The sequence below is a fragment of the Macaca thibetana genome, chromosome 3 (genome assembly GCF_024542745.1).
Source record: "Macaca thibetana thibetana isolate TM-01 chromosome 3, ASM2454274v1, whole genome shotgun sequence".
Taxonomy (NCBI): Eukaryota; Metazoa; Chordata; class Mammalia; order Primates; family Cercopithecidae; genus Macaca; species Macaca thibetana.
In genome coordinates, this window is record NC_065580.1 from 149,616,679 (window position 1) to 149,639,471 (window position 22,793).

Genomic DNA, 22,793 nt, shown 5'->3' on the forward strand with positions numbered 1-22,793 from the left:
CTAAAAAAGAGTTTGGAGGCCTGTGTCGAACGGCAGCAGGAACTCATCCAAGGTCTTTGAGTGAGAAAGCTGCACAATCAGATTTGCCTTTGAGATAATCACTCTGGCAGCCTGAGAAGGGTGGACACAAAGCCAAATATTTGTTGAGCCCTTGCTTCCGTGAGAGGGGGCCTGGAACTTCCTCAGTCTTCTGTACAAGGAGGCTGTGGCCTATTTTCACTTTGCCTCTTTCTTGATGTGATTTCTGGAGTTGCCAGATAGACGTGTCTGGCTTTGAGTATGGCATTTCTCAATGAGGCGACCTTTGGAATTGTGGGTTCCTGCTACTAAAATCTGAGATGAGCAGCCACTGTGGAGGTGAGCATTTCAGGGTCTGGCCCGGCAGAGAGGGAGCTACGAGCCACATCTGGTGCCTGCGCAGTGAGCCCGGTCTCAGGGTAGGAAACGGTCTGCCCAGCAGACAGCTGTGATGAAGAGATTTGCAGGAGCCCCACCCAGGCGGGCCCTAACCTCAGCACAGCACCCAGGCATCAGCCTTTTCTGAAACAAGCAGGGCTAATATCTGATTACCCAGGACCTGTCCCCAGCATGCTGTGAAACAAGAAACATTGACAGAGGCACAGGAGTCCACAAGAATGGTGTTCCCCGTGAAGAAGCAGGTTTGCCCCAGCCCCACCTCTACCCTGGCAGGGCCCCCGGCTCCCACTGCCGGCCTCGGTAGACCCTCCTGGCAAGTCCTCATTCTGTGGTCACCTCTGTCCACTCACTGTCACCTTACCGGGCTGCCAAGAATCAGTTCTGGAGTGCGAAGGTATGGGACAGGTGCAGGAGCAAAGCATGTGCTTCATCTGTGCTTCTCTCTTGCCATAGACAAACCTGTGCTCAGATTCCAGTGCTGAGACTTTGACCCAGGGCTTCCCTGCACACGTGGGGAGGCTCTGGCCTCAGCCAGCCCTAGGCCTAGCCCTCTGCCTGACACACCTGCTTCTCCAGGGCCTCTGACCTTCCTGAGGACTCACACCGATGTCCTCTGTAGCCCCAGGTCCTCACTGCCCCGCTCCCTGACCACGTGTCCACCTGGTCAGGCTTGTCCTCAGCACGCCTGCTGGCACAGCGTGAGGCCCGCTGTCCAGTGAGCCCATCAGCTGGTTTCATCATCTGTCGTTTACTTTCCAGAGTGTCTCTGACATTTCTTTTTCTGACAACAAGAGCACTATAAAATGATAATTGAGGCCACAATGAAATCCCATTTCACATTCACCAGATTTGGCACCATAAGAAGCTGTGATGATGCCAAGTTTACATGAGGATGTGGAGAAACAAGACCCCTCCACTCTTGCCAGGAGAGGGAGTTGGTGCATCCACTTTGGGGAGTGCTCTGGCAATACCCAGGAAAGGTGACCACATTCATGCCACACCCCAGAAGCTCTGCACTTCCAGGCCTTCGCCCTAGAGAAATTCTTGCCTGTGTGCACAAGGAGAAACGTACAAGGATGTTCATTACAGATTCACTGAAATAGCACGAAAGAAAGCAGCTCTCGTCTGCACAAGTCGGATGGCATGAACCTTGGGACTGCCTGCTTTTCCTTTCCTCCGTGTTTTCAACACTGCATCACCGACAAGCAGGCCGGCAGCATGGGTAACGTTTTGGACTCAGATCTCGTCCTGTGCTCATCAGCTGGGTGAATTTATGCATGTTTCTTAGCATTCCCATGCCTCAGTTTCCCCATCCCTCAAAGGGGAAGCACATTCATGCCTCCCTCACTGGTTAAATGAGTTGCATTTAGAACAGTGCCTGCCACATAGTGAGTGCGGAGTAAACGTTAGCTTCTGTATCACATAGAATATTTCATCGTTTCCCTGGCACCAGAGGAGGCTGGAGGTTCTCTGGACTTGGGAGCTCCTCCTGGATCACTGGGGGCTCAGCCTGGTCCTAGTATTCCCGCTGCATGGACCCGTAGTGTGCTGCCTTGATTTGTCCTCCATGACTCTGGTTGCTGAAGCAGAGGGTTCTTGCTGACAAGAGAAAGAAAATTTAGAAGGTTGTTTGGGTTGCAGAGAGTTCCTAATGTGCGTCGAGAGGTATGGATCTTAATTTGTGGTCGCTGCAAACCACTGAAGCCCAGGTAAGGAGAAGGGTGATCATTTAAATACTTTGAGCACTCCAACCACAGCCGAACACTGCTGAGTCACGCAGCACCGTGTCTACCTGCGAGGCAGACAACCTCACTGCCGAGCCTCCTCTGTCATGCAGCATTGGGTTGTAATTGTAATGTATGTTGTCCAGGTAACCTGTCACCCGTGTGTCATTACAGCCGGCACACCACACGGCGGAGGCTGCGGGAAGACGGGAAGACACTTCTCGCCAATTCAGATGGGTGTTCACAGGGGAGAAAGCAAAACATCTTTTCGCCTGACTCACTTTACATCCAGAGACCTTGAATCAATGTTCCCACTCCGGCAGCTCAGCCTTCTGAGTACATAAACACCTCTGCTGCCTGAGCTTTTGTAATCTATATCAAAACATGTTCTTGCATTTCCAAAAGAGATAAACAGCGTGAACCACCGGCAGGTGCCTAGAGGAGAAAAAACTTGCTTATTTGCATAAATATTTTACTGTGGAGTGCTTTTAGCATTTAGAACTTTTCTTTGGGGGGATGGGGTCGGAGGCCCCTTAGTACAGACATCCGTCCCTCACCCCCCAGCTGACGTCACGTGCCCTTGACTGCTATTATGCTAACGTGATGATGCGTGAGCTCTTCAGACCCACGTGGGCCTGCCCTGGCCAGACATGTGGGATCCCGCCCTGCCAGCAGGAGGGCCTAACATTTACCTTTAAGCTTATTACGAAGGGTGTGCGGGAACTCCGCTGAGAATCAGGAGCTCCAGCAAATGTGATCCCTGTTTGCAGATTCAGCATTTTGATCCCCAGCCCTCGGACAGATAAACTGCAAAACCCACAGACCACAGCAGCTAGGCTCAGCCAGTGTGGGCTTCCTGGGGCCATTCAGTGGCTTGCGGGTTCTCTGACCCACTCGCCCAGCAACAGCAGCTGCAGAGAGATCAGCAGCACGTGCCCCTGATGGTCATGCTTTGGGGTCCTGAGCACTGGGGCCCCAGTAATGCTCACTGAACAGCAACTCTCAGACTATGCCTTTTGTTTCTCAGGGAAGTGCACAATTTATAAAAGGTTTGCAACTAACTGGGCATGGTGGCGCACACCCGTAATCCCTGCTACTCAGGAGGCTGAGGCATGAGAATGGCTTGAACACAGGAGGTGGAGGTTGCAGTGAGCCAAGATCGCGCCACTGCCCTCCAGCCTGGGTGACAGAGCGAGACTCTATCTCAAAGGCTTTGCAGCCACCTAAAACGTCCGGACAGAAGTCCCCAAATTGCTCTGTGTATAGCTCTGCGGCGTCAGTCTTCAGGCTGACCCAGAGCTGAGATGCCTACAAGGCTTCCAGCATCCAGCCTCAGCTCCTCAGTGCCACCTTCTTGTGTTTCGAGCAGTGGACTGTTCTGGAACTTGTCTCAGGCCCGTGGCGCAGTCCCTTTCTGGATTCTGATTGTCTAAATGCGCAGTGCCTCCTCCGTCTTCCAGGTGTATTCAGAAACCCACTCAGGCCTCTCTCATTATGTTTTTAATCTTCTGTTTGGATCAATGTGTCTCGTACTTGGCCTTGCTCCTTTTAATGCCTGTATTATCATAATTCACCCATACCCTTAAAAACAGGGCTCCTCATAGGCCGCATTTTACTGCTGCTATTGATTCGGCCTGTTCATGCCTCCCTCGCACACGCCGCCGTCTTCTGGCCTTGCGTCGCTGAAGTTCGGCACGCCAGTGTTTCTGATCTCGCTGTAACTGTAATTACATAATAGCCTTTTCCACGGAAACGCTCTTATCTCTGAACACCATCTATCATTATTCTCTAAAAATGCAAGGACTATTACTCAGCTGCTCCTTTGTGCCATTTATGTACAGAAAAAAAAAAAAAAGCCGTCTTCTATTGTCCATCGAGTCTAGGACTTTTTAAACGTGTGAAGGTGAGCTATAGACATTCATCTTTATGTTCAGCAGACCGTGGTGTGGCAACCAGGTGATATTATCTTTATTTTAGGGCAAATAATAGGAAGGTACAAATAGAACCCAGAGGCCAAGGAATTTTCTTCCAGTGCCTAGGGAACCAGATCAAAGAGTAAAGAAGAACCCAGATTTCTGCAATTAGTGGGGATGGCGTTGTGCTTTGCAATCTGCATACATTATCTCACGGGGGCTTTGCCAGGCCTGCATCCTAAAGGTCAGGGGAGGGGAGGGCGACCCCACTGCAAACTCCCCCCTTCCTCCTTCGGCCCAGCAGCACTGCCACACAGTGCACTATTAAGCAGTCATTAAAATTCATGCTTCTAACGGGAAAACATGCTTTTGCTATCTTGTGCAGAAATCGCAGAATGAAAAACTCGTATTGAGTGTGGAAATCCGGGTTTGTTGAGTACTCATATGCATAGAAAAATGATTACCAAAGACCAGGCGCGGTGGCTCACACCTGCAATCCCAGCACTTTGGGAGGCCGAGGTGGGTGGATCACCTGAGGTCAGGAGTTCAAGACCAGCCTGACCAACATGGAGAAACCCTGTCTCTACTAAAAATATGAAATTAGCTGGGCGTGGTGGTGGGTGCCTGTAATCCCAGCTACTTGGGACACTGAGGCTGGAGAATCGCTTGAACCCAGGAGGCAGAGGTTGCAGTGAGCCGAGAATGCTCCATTGTACTCCAACCTGGGCAACAAGAGCAAAACAACGTCTCAAAAAAAAAAAAAGATGAATAGAGGCCAGACACAATGGCTCACACCTGCCATCCCAGCACTTTGGGAGGCTGAGGCAGAAGGATCACTTGAGCCCAGGAGTTCAAGACCAGCCTGGACAACAAAGCGAGACCCCATCTCTATTTTAAATTTTAAAAAATGATTAATAGCAGGAGATGAGAACTAAGAGTCAGGCAGAGGTTAGAACTTGCCCAAGGCCTGGGTCAGGACCCAGGTCTCCTGGCTCCCTACTGTCCAGTCAGGAGCTTCTGAGAGAGAGGCAAGGAACCACACACGAGAAACAGTCCACAAATCCGAGGCAGTGTATCCTTCAAGGCAGGTGAGGTGAGGCCCATGTGGGGCGATGAAGGGGCAAGTGCATAACCATGTAATGGAAGCCTGTGTAGTCTGTGGCATGGCCAAGGGCAAGGCTCACCCTGGAGGACAGAAGAGTCAGGTGGACCCATTGATAGAAAGGAGGGTCTGTAAGCAAATCTCAGACAGCTTGGCAAGAAGAAACCGGTCCCCACATAATCCCCAAATCCTGTGACCCACAGGACGTGCCTTTGAACAACATCTTCATTTCATCTCAGGATTATTATCTCTAGCAATGGAATAATCTGAGCAGAGATAAAACATGGTGAAACAGTAAAGATTAAACAATAATGAAAACACATCTGTAACCATGCCCTGCTCCTGAAAGTAAATAATACCTCATTAATTCAGACATAGTCACTGAAAGGCAATGTGGATTTTGAGCGAGAGGTCTTAATCACACACAACTCTCCAACATATTAAGTAACAAATCAAGGGAACTCAGGTAGGCTGGTGAGATCTGTAGGAATGGCACGTTCCGGGCCATCAGGGATGCCAGGTAAGTCCCTCGTTAGTCGCCTATTGGGGCCAGGCCTCCGAGCATCTTCCAGCCGGGGCTTCTCTTCGCTCTTAGGGATAGGCATGTTTTTGTTTTTATTTTTGAGATAGAGTCTTGCTCTGTTGCCCGGGCTGGAGTGCAGTGGCGCAATCTTGGCTCACTGCAACCTCCGCCTCCCGGGTTCAAGTGATTCTCCTGCCTCAGCCTCACAAGCAGCTGGTATTACAGGCACCCACCACCACGCCTGGCTAATTTTTGTATTTTTAGTAGAAGCGGGGTTTCACCATCTTGGCCAGGCTGGTCTTGAACTCCTGACCTTTTGATCCACCTGCCTCAGCCTCCCAAAGTGCTAGGATTACAGGCATGAGCCACCGCGCCCGACTGGGATAGGCATGTTTTTTCACACTGTGAAGAAGAAATCTCTTCAGCCACTGTGCAAAATCAGTGAGGTAATCCCACCTCGACAGTGTGGAGGGAGCAGGCTGAAACCCACGCATACATACACGAGTCTGTTTTTAACACAAACTTGATTTCTGCTGCTTTAGGGAGAGATTTGTATCTCTTCATCTCTAGGAACGATATTCAAATGCCTGAAGTTACACCAGGCTGCACTTCATTCTTGATGGTTTTGATTTTGTGTGTGTTGGGTTTTTTTATGTTTTGTTTTCTGTTTTTGCTGGAGAGAGAGTCTGGCTCTGTCACCCAGGCTGGAGTGCAGTGGCACCATCTTGGCTCACTGCAACCTCCACCTCCCGGGTTCAAGCGATTCTCCTGCCTCAGCCTCCTAAGTAGCTGGGATTACAAGCGCCCATCACCACGTCAGGCTAATTTTTGTGTTTTTAGTAGAGATGGGGTTTCACCATTTTGGTCAGGCTGGCCTCGAACTCCTGACATTGTGATCTGCCCACCTCAGCCTCCCAAAGTGCTGGGATTACAGGCATGAGCCGCTGCGCCCTGCTGAAGTTTTGTGTTTGTAGTAGAGACAGGGTTTCACCATGTTGGCCAGGGTGGTCTCAAAGTCTTGACCTCAAGTGATCCACCCTCCTCAGCCTCCCAATATGCTGGGATTACAGGCGTGAGTCACTGTGCCTGGCCGCTTTGCACTCTTTACCTGGCACTTTTGCATGATTTTTGAGCCAAGTGAATATTATACATCTCAAGAAACTGTAACAGAATATTGAATATCTTTAGACAAAAGGCAGCTTAAGCCTAGAAGGTCTCCAAGATGAACATTGATTCTGTGGCCAGAGATGCTTTTTCCAGGCAGAACACAGCCACCAGAGACCTTAGAATTAGGGTCATTCTCCTGGCCCCGAGGAAGCAGGACTCTGTTGGGGAATTTACACTTCATGGGGGAAACTCCGGTCCAGGGAGTCCTGGTCTGTGGTCTGCTCAGTGCTGAGCACACGTCCTAGGTAGCCAGTCAGGCATTGCAAAGTTGGGGGTGTCACTCCTCAGGGTCTGGCTGGGGGCTCAGCCATGTCTGTTCTGGGCCCCTGTGCTGCCTCTGGCGGGCACTCACTACCCTGTCCTGTAACTGCAGGGCCTAAGGTGCCGACCCCGCATCGGTGCCTGTTAGACAGGTCCTGGGAAGGAGGTTCCATGAAGACTGTGTGAGGAATGATAACTCTGTGTGTGGTCATACCGGCCACTACAGGGCGAGGGACTGCTAGGGAAGGTGTCCTGCCAGCTGGAGGAGGGAGGAGAAGTCGTGACTACGCTTGTTTCGTAATAATATTAAAGCCAGGAGCAACCAGGCATGGCTGTGCCAGCCACGTCTTCACCACCGTGAGCCCCCAGAGCCCTCCTGGCACCCCGTGAGGTGTCCTGTCATCTCCTTGCACCATGTAGTCCAGCAAACTGAGGCTCGGAGAGGCGTCATGGCTCATCCACGGTCACACAGCGAATGATTGGCAGAACGGGATTCCAGCCCAGAGGTGCGCCCTCAAAGGCGTGTCCTTCTTCGAGGGGCCCGCTGGCTTCTATTGGAGAGGACGCTTCTGCGTGGTGGGCCCTGGGGTCCGTGGTCCCGAGGAACTGGGGCCTGGCGAGAGGACGCTCTCCCTTTGTTCGTGGGTGTTTACTTCCCCCAGGAAGAGTAGGCACCCGCGGGGCTCCATCCCGGCTCCCTCATCACTTTCTCACTGGGGACCCCGCTCCAAGCTTCACGGCCTCATCCTCATCCTCGTCGTGTGCTTCCTGGCAGGCCTGTAGTCAGGGTCTGGCGTGGGAAGCACTGGAGGGATGCAGCAGGGTCTCTGTCTGGATGTGCCCATCGGTGTAGCCACTGTGGTCACTCCTTCCTTACCGTCAGGGTGCAGGGTGGCCAGGAGCCCCAAAGCCTCAGACTGGGTTTCCATTGTGTGCACACAGCAGACTGCCTGCTCTCACTACGCAGGGCTGGGGGAAACGGGAGGCCTGGGAGAACAGCTGGCCCTCTCCCTACTCTCACTGTGCAGGGGTTGGGAAATGGGAGGCCTGGGGGGAAGAGCTGGGCCTCTCCCAGCTCTCACTACACAGTTGCAGGCGGAAGGGGAGGCCCGGGGGAAGAGCTGGCCACCGTCTGTAGCCTGCCCTCAGTCGGTCAGTGACTGGGAAGGAACAGGGTTCTAGCAGGGACACCCTTGCCGGAGGCCTGAGGCCAGCAGGGCCACATCCAGGAAGTCTTGGGATACCCAGTCCCCAGTGTGGGGAGGATAGCCCGTCCGTTGGAGGTGGGACAGTGGCTGTGACGGCCACTCTGGGGACCTAAGTTCAGGGTCCTGCAGACACCTGGGCCTAGAGGTGGTGGTGTCATGGACAGGGCAGGGCTTGTGTCCCTGTCTGTGTGGTGGTGATGACGATGCTGACAGTGATCGGTGATGCCTGAGGCCTGATGCAAGGATGCACTTGAAGTCTGACCTCTGTGTAATTGTTCTCCCACCTCCCAGATGGCGGGCTGGGGAGGGACTCGTTAAACCTCTGGATGAGTGACAAGGCGCAGGAGCTGGCAGCATGCCTGTGAGCTCGGTCGTCCATGAGCCAGAGACCCGAGAGCAGGAAGAGCAGAGAGAGGGAGGGGTTCACCCGGAACAGAGGCTGAAGGCGGGGGGCAGGCAGCGTGGGGTCGCTCGGCAGCTCCTCCCCACAGAGGGTGAGCCCCCAGTGCAGAGGCCACTCCACGAAGAGGCAGCACTGGTGAGGCCAGGGTGCGACTCTTCCGCCTATGCATCCTCCCTTGTTTAACACCAATGATTATTAATTTTTTTTGAAAGCCACAGCGCCCCATTATTTCTGGCTTCAATCAGCACAGGAGCTCAGCCGCTGGACCACACGTTGTCTCTGAGCCAGGCAGGGTGCAGACTGAAGCTGCAGAATTGACAAGGCTCCTCCAGACGCCAGCGGGGGGAGGCCTGGGGTGGCTAGTGGAGACGGGTGGTCGTTAATAAGGAACAGCTGCTCAGCCCCAAGCCCCTCCCAGTTGAGGAACTTAGCAAGCCAGGAACCGTCCCTCAACTAGGAAGCACAGGGGGTTCTGTAAGCAGAGCTGCCCTGGTGGAGCTGCTCAGGAGGGGTGGGGCCACAGAAGGGGCTGGATGGATGTTGCCGGGGTCCCTGGAGGGAGCTGGGGATCAGAGGTGCAGGCAGACAGGGAAGACGAAGGAGGGAAGGAGGAATGGCAGCTGTGGAGCTGCTGTCCTGCCTGGGCAGGTCATGCTGCCATTGGCAAGAATTAAAGGACTTCCTCAGAGAAGGAGTGGGAGAGCCAGACTGTAGGAGGGAGGGAGAGGCAGAGACTGAAAAGGCACAGCCCTCTGCAGCCCCATGGGGAGCAGGGTGGGACCGGGTCCCTGTGGCATGCTCGCCGTGTGCCAGCATCCTCAGGAAAGATGAACCAATGTTCACACCTTGTTCCGGTGAAGGATGGAGCAGGAAACAAGCTCACAGGGAAATCCACGTGGAACCCCACCATTCATCACAGCCCCAAGACCCCCCTTCAGTGCACAGGCAGTGACCTCCAGGAATGGGGAAGAGACAGATGGCCTTGCCGGGGTTTCTACTTCAGAGGTCAGCACAGGGTGTGGGCACAGGGCTTCCCTGTGCTGTGGGTGAGTGGCTCAGCAGCTGTCTCCCGTGTCGCCTGCCTGCAGGGTACCAGATTGCCTACCGCCTGGCCAGCAGCAGCCCCCACACCTTCACCACCGTGGAGGTCGGCGCCACAGTGAGGCAGTTCACAGCCACCGACCTGGCCCCGGAGTCCGCATACATCTTCAGGCTGTCCGCCAAGACGAGGCAGGGCTGGGGGGAACCACTGGAGGCCACAGTCATCACCACTGAGAAGAGAGGTAAGACCTTGGGGGACCCAGGGGTACTGCAGACGTGGCGGGCACCGCTTCCTCAGTCAGGCCTTCTGGAGTCTGTGGGGTACCTGGGAGGCTTCGGCCTTCCCTTCGTAGAAAGAGAAGGGATGTGAGCATTTACAAAGCACCCATTGAGCCGATACGGAGCCGGGCACACTATCAAACAGCATTGCATTCACACGTTCAGCCTCACACCTGCTCTCTCAGACATGTGAGCATTGCATTCACATGTTCAACCTCACACCTGCTCTCTCAGACGCATGAGCATTCATTCACACCTTCAGCCTCACACCTGCTCTCAGACACGTGAGCATTGCATTCACACCTTCTGCCTCACACTGCTCTCTCAGACACATGAGCATTCATTCATACCTTCAGCCTCACACCTGCTCTCTCAGACATGTGAGCATTGCATTCACACCTTCAGCTTCACACCTGCTCTCTCAGACACGTGAGCATTCATTCACACCTTCAGCCTCACACTGCTCTCTCAGACACGTGAGCATTCATTCATACCTTCAGCCTCACACCTGCTCTCTCAGACATGTGAGCATTGCATTCACACCTTCAGCTTCACACCTGCTCTCTCAGACACGTGAGCATTGCATTCACACCTTCTCCCTCACACCTGCTCTCTCAGACACGTGAGCATTCATTCACACCTTCAGCCTCACACCTGCTCTCTCAGACACGTGAGCATTCATTCACACCTTCAACCTCACACCTGCTCTCTCAGACCCGTGAGCATTCATTCACATCTTCAGCCTCACACCTGCTGTCTCAGACACGTGAGCATTCATTCACACCTTCAGCCTCACATCTGCTCTCTCAGACATGTGAGACAGTCTCGGGTTTAAGGAGAGCAACGTTGCTCACAGAGTCTGAGTACCTGGGGCAAGGCTGCAGAGTCACCACATTTGAGGGTGAGCTCCCTGAAGGCAGCCCCCAGTCTCTGATGTTAAACACATGTCCTCTGCTTAGCAGGTGTTCAGTAAGTAAGTTTTCCAAATAGCTGACTTCCTGATGAGAACTGCTGGGGCAAGCAGGGCCCTGCTTCACACACGGGGGCAGGTGCTCTGTGCACTGCACTTGGCCTATCCTCCCTGCAGCCCACGGAGCAGTATGTCATTAACTCCGATTTTTACCAAAGACAAGACGGAGGAAATTGAGAGAGTTTTATTAATTTGCCCAGACACACAACTGCAGAGCTGAGATTTGGATCCGCCCCAACACCGTGAGGCCAACTCTTCCCATGAGTCTGTAGCGGGCGCTCTTCTCAGTGGGCTCCGTGCACGTCCTTGGGCCTTTCAGTGCCCAGGGTTGGTGCCACAGGACCCTCACCTCAGCAGCCCCGGCTCCCACTCCAGGTCCTGACATCGAGGCCAGACCCAGGGACCTTGTGGGAATGAGGACAGGAGGGAGCTTCCAGGCACTGCTGCAGGGACACTTGGAGCACATGGCTCTGGCCAGGCTCCTATTTTTTTTTTTGAAACAAGGTCTTGCCCTGTTGCCCAGGCTGGAGTGCAGTGATGTGATCATAGGTCACCACAGCCTGGAATGCCTGGGCTCAAGCCATGCTCCCACCTCTGCCTCCCCAGTAGCTGGGACTACAGGCACACACCACCCAGCTAATTATGTTCTGAAGAGACAGAGTCTTACCATGATACCCATCTTGGCCACCCAAAGTGCTGGGGTTACAGGCATGAGCCACCGTATCCAGCTAATTATTTTAATTTTTGTAGAGATGGGGGTCTTACTATGTTGCCCAGGCTGGTCTCCAGCTCCTGGGCTCAAGCGATCCTCCCGCCTCAGCCTCCCAAAGCTCTGGGGTTGCAGGTGTGAGCCCCTGCCTTTTGTCTTTCCATAGCATTCAATGAAAACACATCCCCTCCATCACCACTACCACTATCATTATTATTAATGTTATTAGCTGGAGAGACAAAAGCCCTCAGTCACCACAGACACCCGAGGTGCTTCTGCAATTAAAGCACATGGAAGAGGTGCCCTGTGAAACGGGCGCCCCCATTGCCCTGCTGCCACCCCAGGTATCAGCACTCAAGGCTTCTCAGGAAGATGGTAATGGGTCTCTCAAGCAAACATTTTGACTTCATTCTCTAATGTATTCGTGTGGTTTTATGGTTCATTTATCTTAAGCATTGACTGTGCCCCTCCCATGAGCCAGGCACGTGTGCAGGTGTGTCACAGACACGGTCTCACAGCAGGTCCCCTTATTTCCCCGTGTCCCGCCTCACAGTCCCGCCCCGCGGTCCTGCCCCACTGTCCCACCCCACACTATGCCACCTGATAATCGGGCCCAGAGATTTCGGAGATTTCTCCCCTCCTCCATCCTCGTGGTTCAGGGAGAGGGAATCCAAGAGGCTTGCTAGTTACCACTAAGTCCAAGAGAGCCTTTGAAATGGGATACTCTGGGCCACCTTGTGTGCTCACAGAGGCAAGTGCTGATGAAGTGAGACCGGAGCCCTCCTCCCACACCCGCCACTGCAGGCCAACAATCAATCGCCACTTTACACATGCCACGCATTCTAATCAGAATCAATAATCTTCATGATAAACAATTAAACAATTATTCCTCCCGCTGCGGGGCTTCTCTGCTGAAATCGATGGGGTGCGGAGGCACAGCAGTGGCAGACGATGGGCACTCCAGGCTGGGCCTGGCCCCGGGCACCCCACGTCCCCCATCCAAGCTACTGCAGACACCAGAGGCAGTGACAGCCCAGAGGTGTCCTCACCTACAGCAGTACGGAGTAGACGCCATAGATGCTTTAGGCCCTGGGTGACTGCAAGAAGGAGGGAATTCAGCTTTAAAGGTGGACTGAGCCCAACATCAGAAAAAGAGAGACCAAAGGCACCACAGGGCTTGGAGCAGCCCCCAAGACCCTGTGACCCCAGCAGTCATCACAGACACAGTGCCTGGTGGTCTGGCAGCCTAGGGACCCCTATGTGACTTTGTTCCTGTCTGTTGGTCTCTACGAGTAGTGCATCCAAAGTCAGCCTTAAGACAGCTGCTCGGCTGGGTGTGGTGGTTCACGCCTATAATCCCAGCACCTTGGGAGGCCAAGGCGGGCGGATCACCAGGTCAAGAGGTTAAGACCATCCTGGCCAACATGGTGAAACCCTGTCTCTACTAAAAATACAAAAATTAGCTGGGTGTGGTGGCACATGCTAGTAGTCCCAGCTACTCAGGAGGCTGAGGCAGGAGAATCCCTTGAACCCGGGAGGCAGAGATTGCAGTGAGCTGAGATCACACCACTGCACTCCAGCCTGGCAACAGAGCGATCTCCTGGGGATCCTCCTTGGGAAGGGCAGCCTCTCACATGTCCCTGGTCTGTCCTCATTTGGTTGCAGAGCGGCCGGCACCCCCCAGAGAGCTCCTGGTACCCCAGGCAGAAGTGACCGCACGCAGCCTCCGGCTCCAGTGGGTCCCGGGCAGCGATGGGGCCTCCCCTATCCGGTACTTCACCGTGCAGGTGCGAGAGCTGCCCCGGGGCGAGTGGCAGACCTACTCCTCATCCATCAGCCACGAGGCCACAGCCTGCATCGTTGACAGGTACTAAGACAGCAGGAGGACTGCCCCCCCAAGGAATGGTGCCCCGGCCGCCTCCAGCCAGCTCCTGTCCAGATAGTGGGGAGTCTGTGTGGGCCAAGCAGGCACACCCCTGAGAGCACCGGCCCCCTTTCTTTTTGACACTCCCCATGCTGGGAATCCCAGAACTCCTGGATCCTGGAGCCACCTCCAAGGGTCCACCCCCAGCCCCTTCCTGGAGTCTGATCTTCAGGAAGTTCAAACTTCCTGGGCTGGTTTGAACACCCCAGGACCCAGGGATTGGCGAAGCAGGGGGGTGGGCTAGACGTGTGGGCTGGAGTCCTAGCCCCTCCCAAGACTGGCAATGGGGAGGGGACCATGTGGAGGAGGGCTGGGCTGGCCTCAGGTGTCCAGGGCTGGAGGGACATTGCGTCCCCTTGCGTTCTCGAAAGCAGCAGGGAGATGGATGGCACCACGAGTGCTGTGCTTCCTTAGTGATGGCTGATGGGGAGACGGGAGGGCATGCCTGGGACAAGACAAGAATCCATCCACTCAGTTATTTACTGAACCTGTGGGCTCAGCGTGGGAGAGGGTTGCACTGACAATAGCAGCGGTGTCCTGTGGGTCCTCCAGGGTCCTCACGACTGCAGTTACAGACTCACCCACTCTTTACAGACAAGGAAACTGCCACAGTCACACAGATGGGCGTCCTAGGGCTTGGAAGCTACCCCAGGAGTCCTGCACCCTCACCATGTGTCCTGCCTGGGCCCTCCTGGGGCCTGTCGGGTTTGCAGGCCCTGCCCGGGCAGGGCCACCTGGGACACCTGCCTTGTGCTTCTCATCGGCCCAGAGTTTGGTCCCTTGTTGCTGAGCTCACACTCCAGGCTGTGGAGTGGGGCTCTTAGAGTGAGTCCCTCCGTGTCCAAGGGCTCTGGAGCCTGCACCAATGCCTAAGAGGGTGGAGGGGACGAGACGGTCGTCTCCAGGCTGGCCGAGCTTCCTCTGTCTCTCAGATGGTCACATAGGTCAGCTCTGCGTCCCTACAGTCACCCAGTGAGGGGAGACCATGATCCCGCTTTACAGAGGAAGACCACAACCAGAAAAGTCGGTCACTTGCCCATAGCCCCCGCCCAGCCTCCGTGTCACCCAGCCGCCTTCATCTTGGAGGCTGCCCGTCTCAGCCCTGCCTGGCTGAACCTGAATGTAGGGAGGGAGGCAGGTCCCAGGTGAAGCCCCTGGCAGCTCCTCAGAACACCACCCTTGCCCTACTCTGCCCTGGAGGCAAAGTTCAGACTTTGGAGTGAGGGCTGATTGGAGTGTGGGTGTCGCTGGTCCTAGATATAACAACGGGGGTTTCAAAGAGAAGAGAAACATCCAAAACCCCCATCCTTGGCTTGAGGACCAGGCCCATGACGGAGGTGAAGCCCTTGCCCAGGGAGGGGTGGCCCACCGGGCATCTCGGTACAGAGCTGTGAAGCTGGAACTGTGCAGGCTCAGCCTGGCTTCTGTCGCTTGCCGTTGAGTGATCTGGGGCAGGTGACGGGTTCTCAGGCATTTTGAGCTCCCTGGCCTTTGAGTTTCGAGGTTTGGAGATGATGATAAGGCCCTCTGGGCAGTCATGGCCATGGATGCCACTGTCGCCTTTGCCACCCCCACACGGTTTCCCCAGGAGGCACAGCTGGGTGTCAAACGCAAATCCTGACCAGAGTCTCTGAGCAGCCCAAGAAGGGTCAGCCAAGCTGCGGGAACCCATGGAACCCATGCTGCGGCTCCCAGGCCCCCACTGGAGACCACAGACCAACAAGGAAGCCAGCGCCCCAGTGCACAGCTCCAGCTCTCTGTGGCCCCAAAGGACCCACCCTGGCGCAGTCACCCTCTCCAATCTCATGGTCCAAGCAGCCCTCTGCTCTTCTGAAAATCGAGGCGGAATGGTCCCTGCACACAGGGCTTGTTCGCAGCAGGGCCAGAGCCACTGCCTGGTCTCCCCCGTGCAGGGCACAACATCTGGTGAGGTCCGTATGCTGGCAGGTTGGAATTTAGAAAAGTTGTTCCATCCCCACAGCTGTGGTTATGCCCCTCATGTTAGGAAAACGAGGCTGCAGCAGCTCCAGCTTGATGTCCCCTCTGAGGTGTTTTCCCTGGTGTTCTAGTCACTCAGCTTCCAGACAGTTAAAGCTTTGACAGGACTTCACCACCACCACCACCGCCGCCATCCTCATCGCCATCATCGTTGCCGGAATCCCCTCATCCTGTCCAGCACCTGTCATTTTCAACACCACTTCCATCTGTCATTTCATACGATGTTCATAACAACTGTGTGAACACACAGACCAGACTTCTCACTATCCCCATTTTACACACACACATGTTGAGGCAGAGATATCTTAAGTAACGCATATGCGGGTACCTCGACATCTCTAAATGGAAAGGATATTTCCTGAGATTTTTGTGGTTGTCACATTCCGGGAGCCAGAGGTCAAGTCTCCATCGACACAATCCATGTCCTGCAGTTAATTTACAAGGGTCTGCAACATCTGAAAACCCAACACGTGTGCATCTGAACACCAAGCTTTCCACAGTCAGTCTCCCCTTAGTAGCCACGTGGCCTTGGAAAAGTCCAACCCTTGGCTGCCTGCTAGGACTCTGACTTCTCGTCTGTGAAAGGCAGCGAACTGGCAGCCAAGAAATAAGGCGATCGGAAGAGTCAGAGTGTCCGCTAGATTCCTGCTGGCATCTCACTTGCCCTTTGAGCGACAGCAACAGAACTCGAGAGGCACAGTTCTCTTCCCTCCGGAGGAAGGCGCTCCTAGTAGCAGATACCATCCTCCCGGAGCCCTGGAATTCTCCTGGCACAGCCCCGAGGGTCAGGGGAGTGTGGCCGGGTGCGCCCAGCCTGACTTAACAAACTACACAAGATGCTTAGCTTAATCGGCAGTGTGTTCACAGATATAAATAACCTCATCCTTTGTGTAACCATCTGAAAGAAGGAAAAAAAAATCCAACCACTATTCCTGAAGGCTTCTGAAACCAAAAGACTAATTGTGTGCCTGGGACGTCATGCTGGAAAGGAGAGGTCCGTGTTTCAGGACAGACAGTTTAATTTGGTATAGGACAGACCACTGTCAATTTCCTAATGGGCCAGAACTAGGACAAATGCTTCCTCTGCCTATCAATAGAGAACATGTCACAGGAGAATCCCAGGAAGGTGATATTTTGTACACTGCCACAGTGTAATCTCCCTTCCTGTTTAATAATCCTGACAGCTACATTTTACTTTCACCAGTTGTGTGAAATCTGCAAGTATCCAAAAAACATAAAGAGTTTGTCTCAATTTGGTGACCGTGACTACGTGCAGGGAACATGGGTCTAGACCCCCAGGGAGAGGGGTTGGGTCTGAGACGTGTTCAGGCGTTGCCAGTGTCTGCTTGATGGTTCAAGTGAGATGGGGTAGCCACCCACAGAAATGCAACAGAAAGGAAGAAGAGGGCTCTGAGCCCAGTGTGACTTGGAGGTTTTGGATGTCACTTTAGGACAGAGCAGTGGCCGTGTGGGCTCAGGGGGTGGCTGTGTGTCCGGTAGTGATGGGCTCAGCTCCTCCTGTGAGCTCTCCCATGGGATAGATCAGGGGGTCCAAACAGAAGACAGAAAGGCCCGGATGGAATGAGCATGGAAAACAGCAGGGATTCAATGAATGTCAGCACAACAGCCCTAGCTCCATTCGGGTGACTTCCTTCCTTCCTTCCTTCCTTCCTTCCTTCCTTCCTTCCTTCCTTCCTTCCTTTTTCTTTTTTCTTTTTCCATATAATGTAATTTTAAAAAATACCATTATTTAAGAATCAGATGAACTGAGTGTGGTGGCTCATGCCTGTAATCCCTGCACTTTGGGAGGCTGAGGCAGAAGGATGGATCACGAGGTCAGGAGTTTGAGCCCAGCCTGGCTAACATGGTGAAACACCGTCTCTCTACTAAAAATACAAAAATTAGCCAGACGTGGTGGTGGGCGCCTGTAACCCCAGCTACTCAGGAGGCTGAGACAGGAGAATTGCTCGAACCTGAGCAGCGGAGATTGCAGTGAGCCGAGATCGCGCTACTGCACTCCAGCCGGGGCGAGAGAGTGAGACTTCGTCTCAAAAGAAAAAAAAAAAAAAGAATCAGATGAACTTGGCCAAGGCTGGGATACATGAGCTTGATATTCTTTGTGATACAATAGTGAGGTCTAAGTGTTTGTGTTTGGTTGGTTGGTTATTTGTTTTTGTCTGTCACCCGAGCTGGAGTGCAGTAGCTCCATCATCGCTCACTGCAGCCTCCAGCTCCCGGGCTCAACATACCCTCCTGTCTCAGCCTCCTGGGTAGCTAAGACTACGGGCATATGTTGTCATGCCTGGCTAATGTTTAAATTTTTTTTTTTTTTGGAAATAGGGTCTCACTGTGTTGCCCAAGCTGGTCTCAAACTCGTGACCTCAAGTCACGTAGAGAATCAAGTAATTCTCTCACCTCAGCCTCCCAAAGTACTGGGATTACAGGCATGAGCTACCATGCCCGGCCAATAGTGAATTCTTAAGAACATTTTTAATGCCTTTCAGATAAGCAAATAAAGACAGCAGTGAATCGCTTTAGAAAGATGCTCAGCACTCATCCATTTTATATTAGAACCAATATGAATGAATGAAGCTCCTCCTGTTTAAGACTCTGCATTTAGCTCTGAGGCAGGAACATGGAACTTAAGCTATGTCCTTCCCCGACGCCCATTCCAGAACACTTTGGCTGTGGAGGTCAAGTTTGTGTATATGGTTAGCCATCCGAGGTAGTACGAGTACAAACTGGCTTTCTGAATATATTGGTTATTGATTTGGGGTAGCAAGAGTTCTGATAGCAAGTTCAGATAGTGCGGGTCCTGTATTACCCAAATTATTTATTTCCTGAGTTTGGGATGATTAGAAGAAAGAGATTAGATGGCAGATGTTTTCTCAAAAATATCCCTAAATCTATCCAGCTTCTGAGTTTGCACACGGAGATTTGGGAAGTGAGGCATGGGGAATGAGCAAAGGCCTGGGGAGGCACCAGGCAGCGTCGATGGCTTCCTGGGGATGAGTGAGGACTCCGAGGTGGGGGAGCCAGAGAAAGCTCTTGGGAAGACAGGAAAAAGCACATCACATTTATTCATTGCCTGCTGTGTGCCACGATCCACCTGACTCCATGAGGATGGGTGATGTGATGTCATTTTCACAACAGCCCTGGAAGCCCGGTGCTGCTATCTCCATGTCCATAGCTGAATACAGCGAGGCTCTGAGACACTGAGTTGCTCCAGCGAGTAGTGGCGGAGCCAGCATTGGAATTCTGCCAGGCCCACTGCAAAGCAGAGTTTTGGGCTGGCTTGGAAGCATGAACAGAATGCAGAACTGGGGGCAGTTAGAAGGGTTGTAGGAGGGTGTTCTTGCATCCTGTGTGCGTTTGTTCCTTTATCAAGGAGTCACCAAAGTCCTGCTCTGCCACAGGAGGGAGCATGGCAGGAGCAATGGGGGCAGGGGGCTCAAGGATCAGACGTTTAGCCTAGGAGGTAGACCAGTCATCCACAGGAGCAGCGCTGCAGGGAAGTGAAGAGGCAGGTTGGGGTGAGTGCACAGAGGATGCTACCGTCTGGGACCACAGGGCCAGGAGAAGGGATGAAAGCTCTGCCCGCTGCCTGTCTTATTTGGGCAGTGGGACTGCTCCTCCCGTAGGCTGCCGGAGCTGCATTCTGCCTGGTTTCAGGGCCGAGAGGGTTACCTCCTGCAGATCCGCATTCTGTGTTCCCTGCAGCTCGCAGAGACACTTAATCAATCCTTGTTGAATGAAGTGAGTCCGGCAAAACACAGGCCTCACACTAGGAACTCTGCTCTCTGTCCTCCTGCGCACCCAACCCCATTTGTCTGGGAGCCAGGCTGATTTGTCCAGCCACCTGACACGTATTTACGGCACACCACGTGCGCCCGACTCAGTGCCAGATCCAGGCAGGACAGTGGAGAAAGAGGGGTTTCAAGGAGCTTGCAGTGTGACTCCAAACCCCCAAATCATAGCAAAGCATGAAGTACTAAACAGTGCAGTGCTGAGTATAATTACAATTCAATGCCAGAGGCCAGTGAGAAAGCAAATACATCAATAAGTAAGCATAATCGTAAATAAATAAATAAGTAAACAAATCATTTCTGCAACATCTACTGTGTGCCAGATGTGACTCTGGTATTTATATGTCCTCATAGGCAACCCCCTCCCCACCCCGAGAAACTTCAACGATGGGGAATAGCGTCCTTATTCAATCCTTCCTCTCACAGATCTGCTGAGCGCCCTCCTGGGTGTTCTTGGCTCTTGGGGTACAGCAGGAAAGGAGGCCGACTCGATCCCTGTCCTCTTGGATGTTGAGTCTTGTAAAGACAGACAGTCATCAAGGAAATGTCACCCATCATGATGCAGAAGATGAAGGGAAGGAACAGGGCACAGGGGACACAGGGCAGGGCCATCTGAGCGAATGCTTACAGATCCACAGGAACAGCTGATCCGTAGCAAGCTTGCACCACATGCCTGACTCTCTGCTGAGTGCCTCACTTGAGTTTAAGCCTCATATCAGTTTCATGATGCCTGTGCTATTATCAGCCCAGATAAGGAAACTGAGGCAAAGTATGCTGTCCAAGGTTAACTGGGAGCTAGAAGCCAGGCAGTTTTAATTTGGGGTCCACGTTCCTAATGCCCACTCTGCTGCCTCCTGGTACAGGAGGAGAAGGAGCCAGTGGGGCTATGGTGGGAGGCGCAGATGGATGAGGCAGGGAGGTCACGGGAGAAAACACTTGATTATCACCCAGACGAGACAAAATAACTCCTAGGATGCTAGGAACAGAGGGGAGATTGTTTGTTTTAACTTAGCAAAGGCTATCTCCCAGAAATGTGGAGCAAAGGTCATTTTGTGGCCGGACTTCAGAAGCATCTCCATTAAAGCTGGGGCCAAGGCCAGCTGCCTTCTGTGGCTGTTTTTCCAGTTGTGGACGCTGAGTGCAGAGGGGCTGAGATGTGCCTGCGGTCAGGGACTGGGAAGTAGCAAGTCCAGACCAGGTTCTGGAGGGTTGCAGTGGAAAAGCATGCCTTGAGGTGTGAGCTGGTAGAGAAACACTGTCACCTGGTCTTAGGCAGGATGGGGACCTGAAAGCAGGAATAGCATCTGATCATGATTTCCAAAAATGGTTATCAGTTTTCTAAAAAGCAGAATCCTTCCCTTAAGCCAAATATGACCCAGCCCAAATGCATAAACCCGATGGGCATGGAGCTGCTGTTGGCTGATACGGGCCATGTGGGGCTCTGGACGTCAGAGGCTTCAGAGTCCTGGGGGTCCACAGGGTTCCATTTGAAAGGCACTGGTTTACAGATTCCGTTGGGAATGAGGACAGAAGACTGGATTTCAGGTGATGAGGGCTTCGGCTTAGAGTGATAGTTGAGGAGACTTTTAGACATGAGTAACAGAGGTTGAGAGTCCTGAGGCACCCCGAGTTTTCTGGTCTGGAAACTGAGCCCTCATCTATGAAGAGCCACTGCCCGCCAGGGAGGAGAACAGAGCAGCTTCCTCACTTGCTCATTCGGAAGTGAAATAAAGGGCATCTGAGAGGAACCAGCCAGTGACTGAGTATGCATGGGCTGCAGGGCAGGTCCCTGACTAGCTAGGGCTTCACCAAGATCCCAGCATCATCTGCACAAAAGAGTTTGGCTGAAGTCTAGTCTCAGACATGGCATGGGGCTTGGCACAGGAGACCCATTGCATGTGGAATAGCTGAACGGATGGAAAGAAGGAAGGAAGGAAAAAGGAAATGAAGAAAAGGGAGGGAAAAGGAAGGAGGGAAGGGAGGTGGAAGGGAGAGAAGGAAGGAGGGAAGGAAAGAAGGAAGGAAGGAAAGTGGGAATGGAGGAAGAAGAGAGAAAGAAGGAATGAGGGGAGGGAGGGAGGAATGAAGAGAGGAAGGAGGGAAGGGAAGAAGAAAGGAAAGGTAGGAAGGAGGAAGGAAGGAAAGGAAGGAGGGAATGGAAGGGAAGAGAAAAGGAAGGAGAGAAGGGAGGTGAAAGGGAGAGAAAGAAGGAGGAAGGAGGGAAGTGAAGAAGGAAGGAAGGAAAGCAGGAAGGGAGGAAGAAGGGAGAAAAGGCAGGAAGGAGGGGAGGGAGGGAGGAAGAAAGGGAGGAAGGAAGGTGAGTGAGCAGATGGAAGTAGGCCTGAAGTGCTAACACCAGAAGGCACCTCAGGCAAGCATTAGTCCCATTAAAATCTCCATCGAAGGGCTGGGGGCATTTTTCACTTGGATGCTTGACAGGATGTGGTCTTTTGTAAAGTGACATGTGACTGTTGCCATTTACTAGTCCTGCAGCAATGGGCCTCCGTTTTATCATCCTTGAAATGGGAATAATAATGCCTCCTCTCCCAGAGCTCGCGTGGGTTGAAAGGGGTTGCACTTGCCAAGTGCCTGGCACCATGTCAGCCCCAGTGAATGGTAGGGATGCGGGGCCAGTGGGTCTCTGCCTGCAGCCGGGCAGGAAGTGGACCTTAGAGAGCCCCGCGAGGCTGGGCCTGGCCAGTAAAGAGCTCCAGGAGGACGGAGCGTGGGAATCAGGCGGGAACTCATTTTACGCTCCGGATCAGCACAAGGGCCCAGGGTGTTAGCACTTCCTGAGGAATTCTATGGCTCCCTTGGAGAGCAGTGATGTGCCCACCGGAGTGCCAGGGGTGGCTCCAGTGAGGGGTTGGCAGTGCCTCCCCGAGGAGCCCTGAGCAGAATCTTCCTCCTGGCCAGGACGCCCTGCACTCACTGCCCTCTGTGCGGCTCCTTTCTCCCTGAGGATTTCGACCACCCAGGTGTTCAAAGGCTCCTCCCAGTACAGGTCCAGGGTCCTCTTAAAGCCCCTGCTCACTGCACCTAGGAAGTGATTGAGTCCAACCCAAGAACAGCCTCCTCGCTGACCTGTCTCGGGCCCACACAGGAGGCCAGAGCTCTCAGGGCAGGGGAGGGATTTGCCCCTCCTCCCAGGGCTTCACCAGGAGCACCTGAGGGCAGGACAGGGAGGCAGGGCCCCGCAATCACAGTCTCTTCCACATTGCAGACTGAGGCCCTTCACCTCCTACAAGCTGCGCCTGAAAGCTACCAATGACATTGGAGACAGCGACTTCAGTTCGGAGACAGAGGCGGTGACCACGCTGCAGGATGGTGAGTAACCCAGGGCCCAGA

General features: G+C 53.5%; 1 protein-coding gene across 2 annotated transcripts in view; it reads left to right on the top strand.

Annotated features, from left to right (window-relative positions):
* Positions 1-22,793, top strand: part of SDK1 (sidekick cell adhesion molecule 1) — a 978,941-nt gene that overhangs the window by 846,350 nt on the left and 109,798 nt on the right. For both annotated transcript variants that reach the window (XM_050785652.1, XM_050785653.1), the window contains 3 exons: positions 9,807-10,001; positions 13,383-13,584; positions 22,669-22,772. In XM_050785652.1, the coding sequence (XP_050641609.1) occupies positions 9,807-10,001; positions 13,383-13,584; positions 22,669-22,772 (501 nt within the window). The remainder of the gene's footprint in view (positions 1-9,806; positions 10,002-13,382; positions 13,585-22,668; positions 22,773-22,793) is intronic.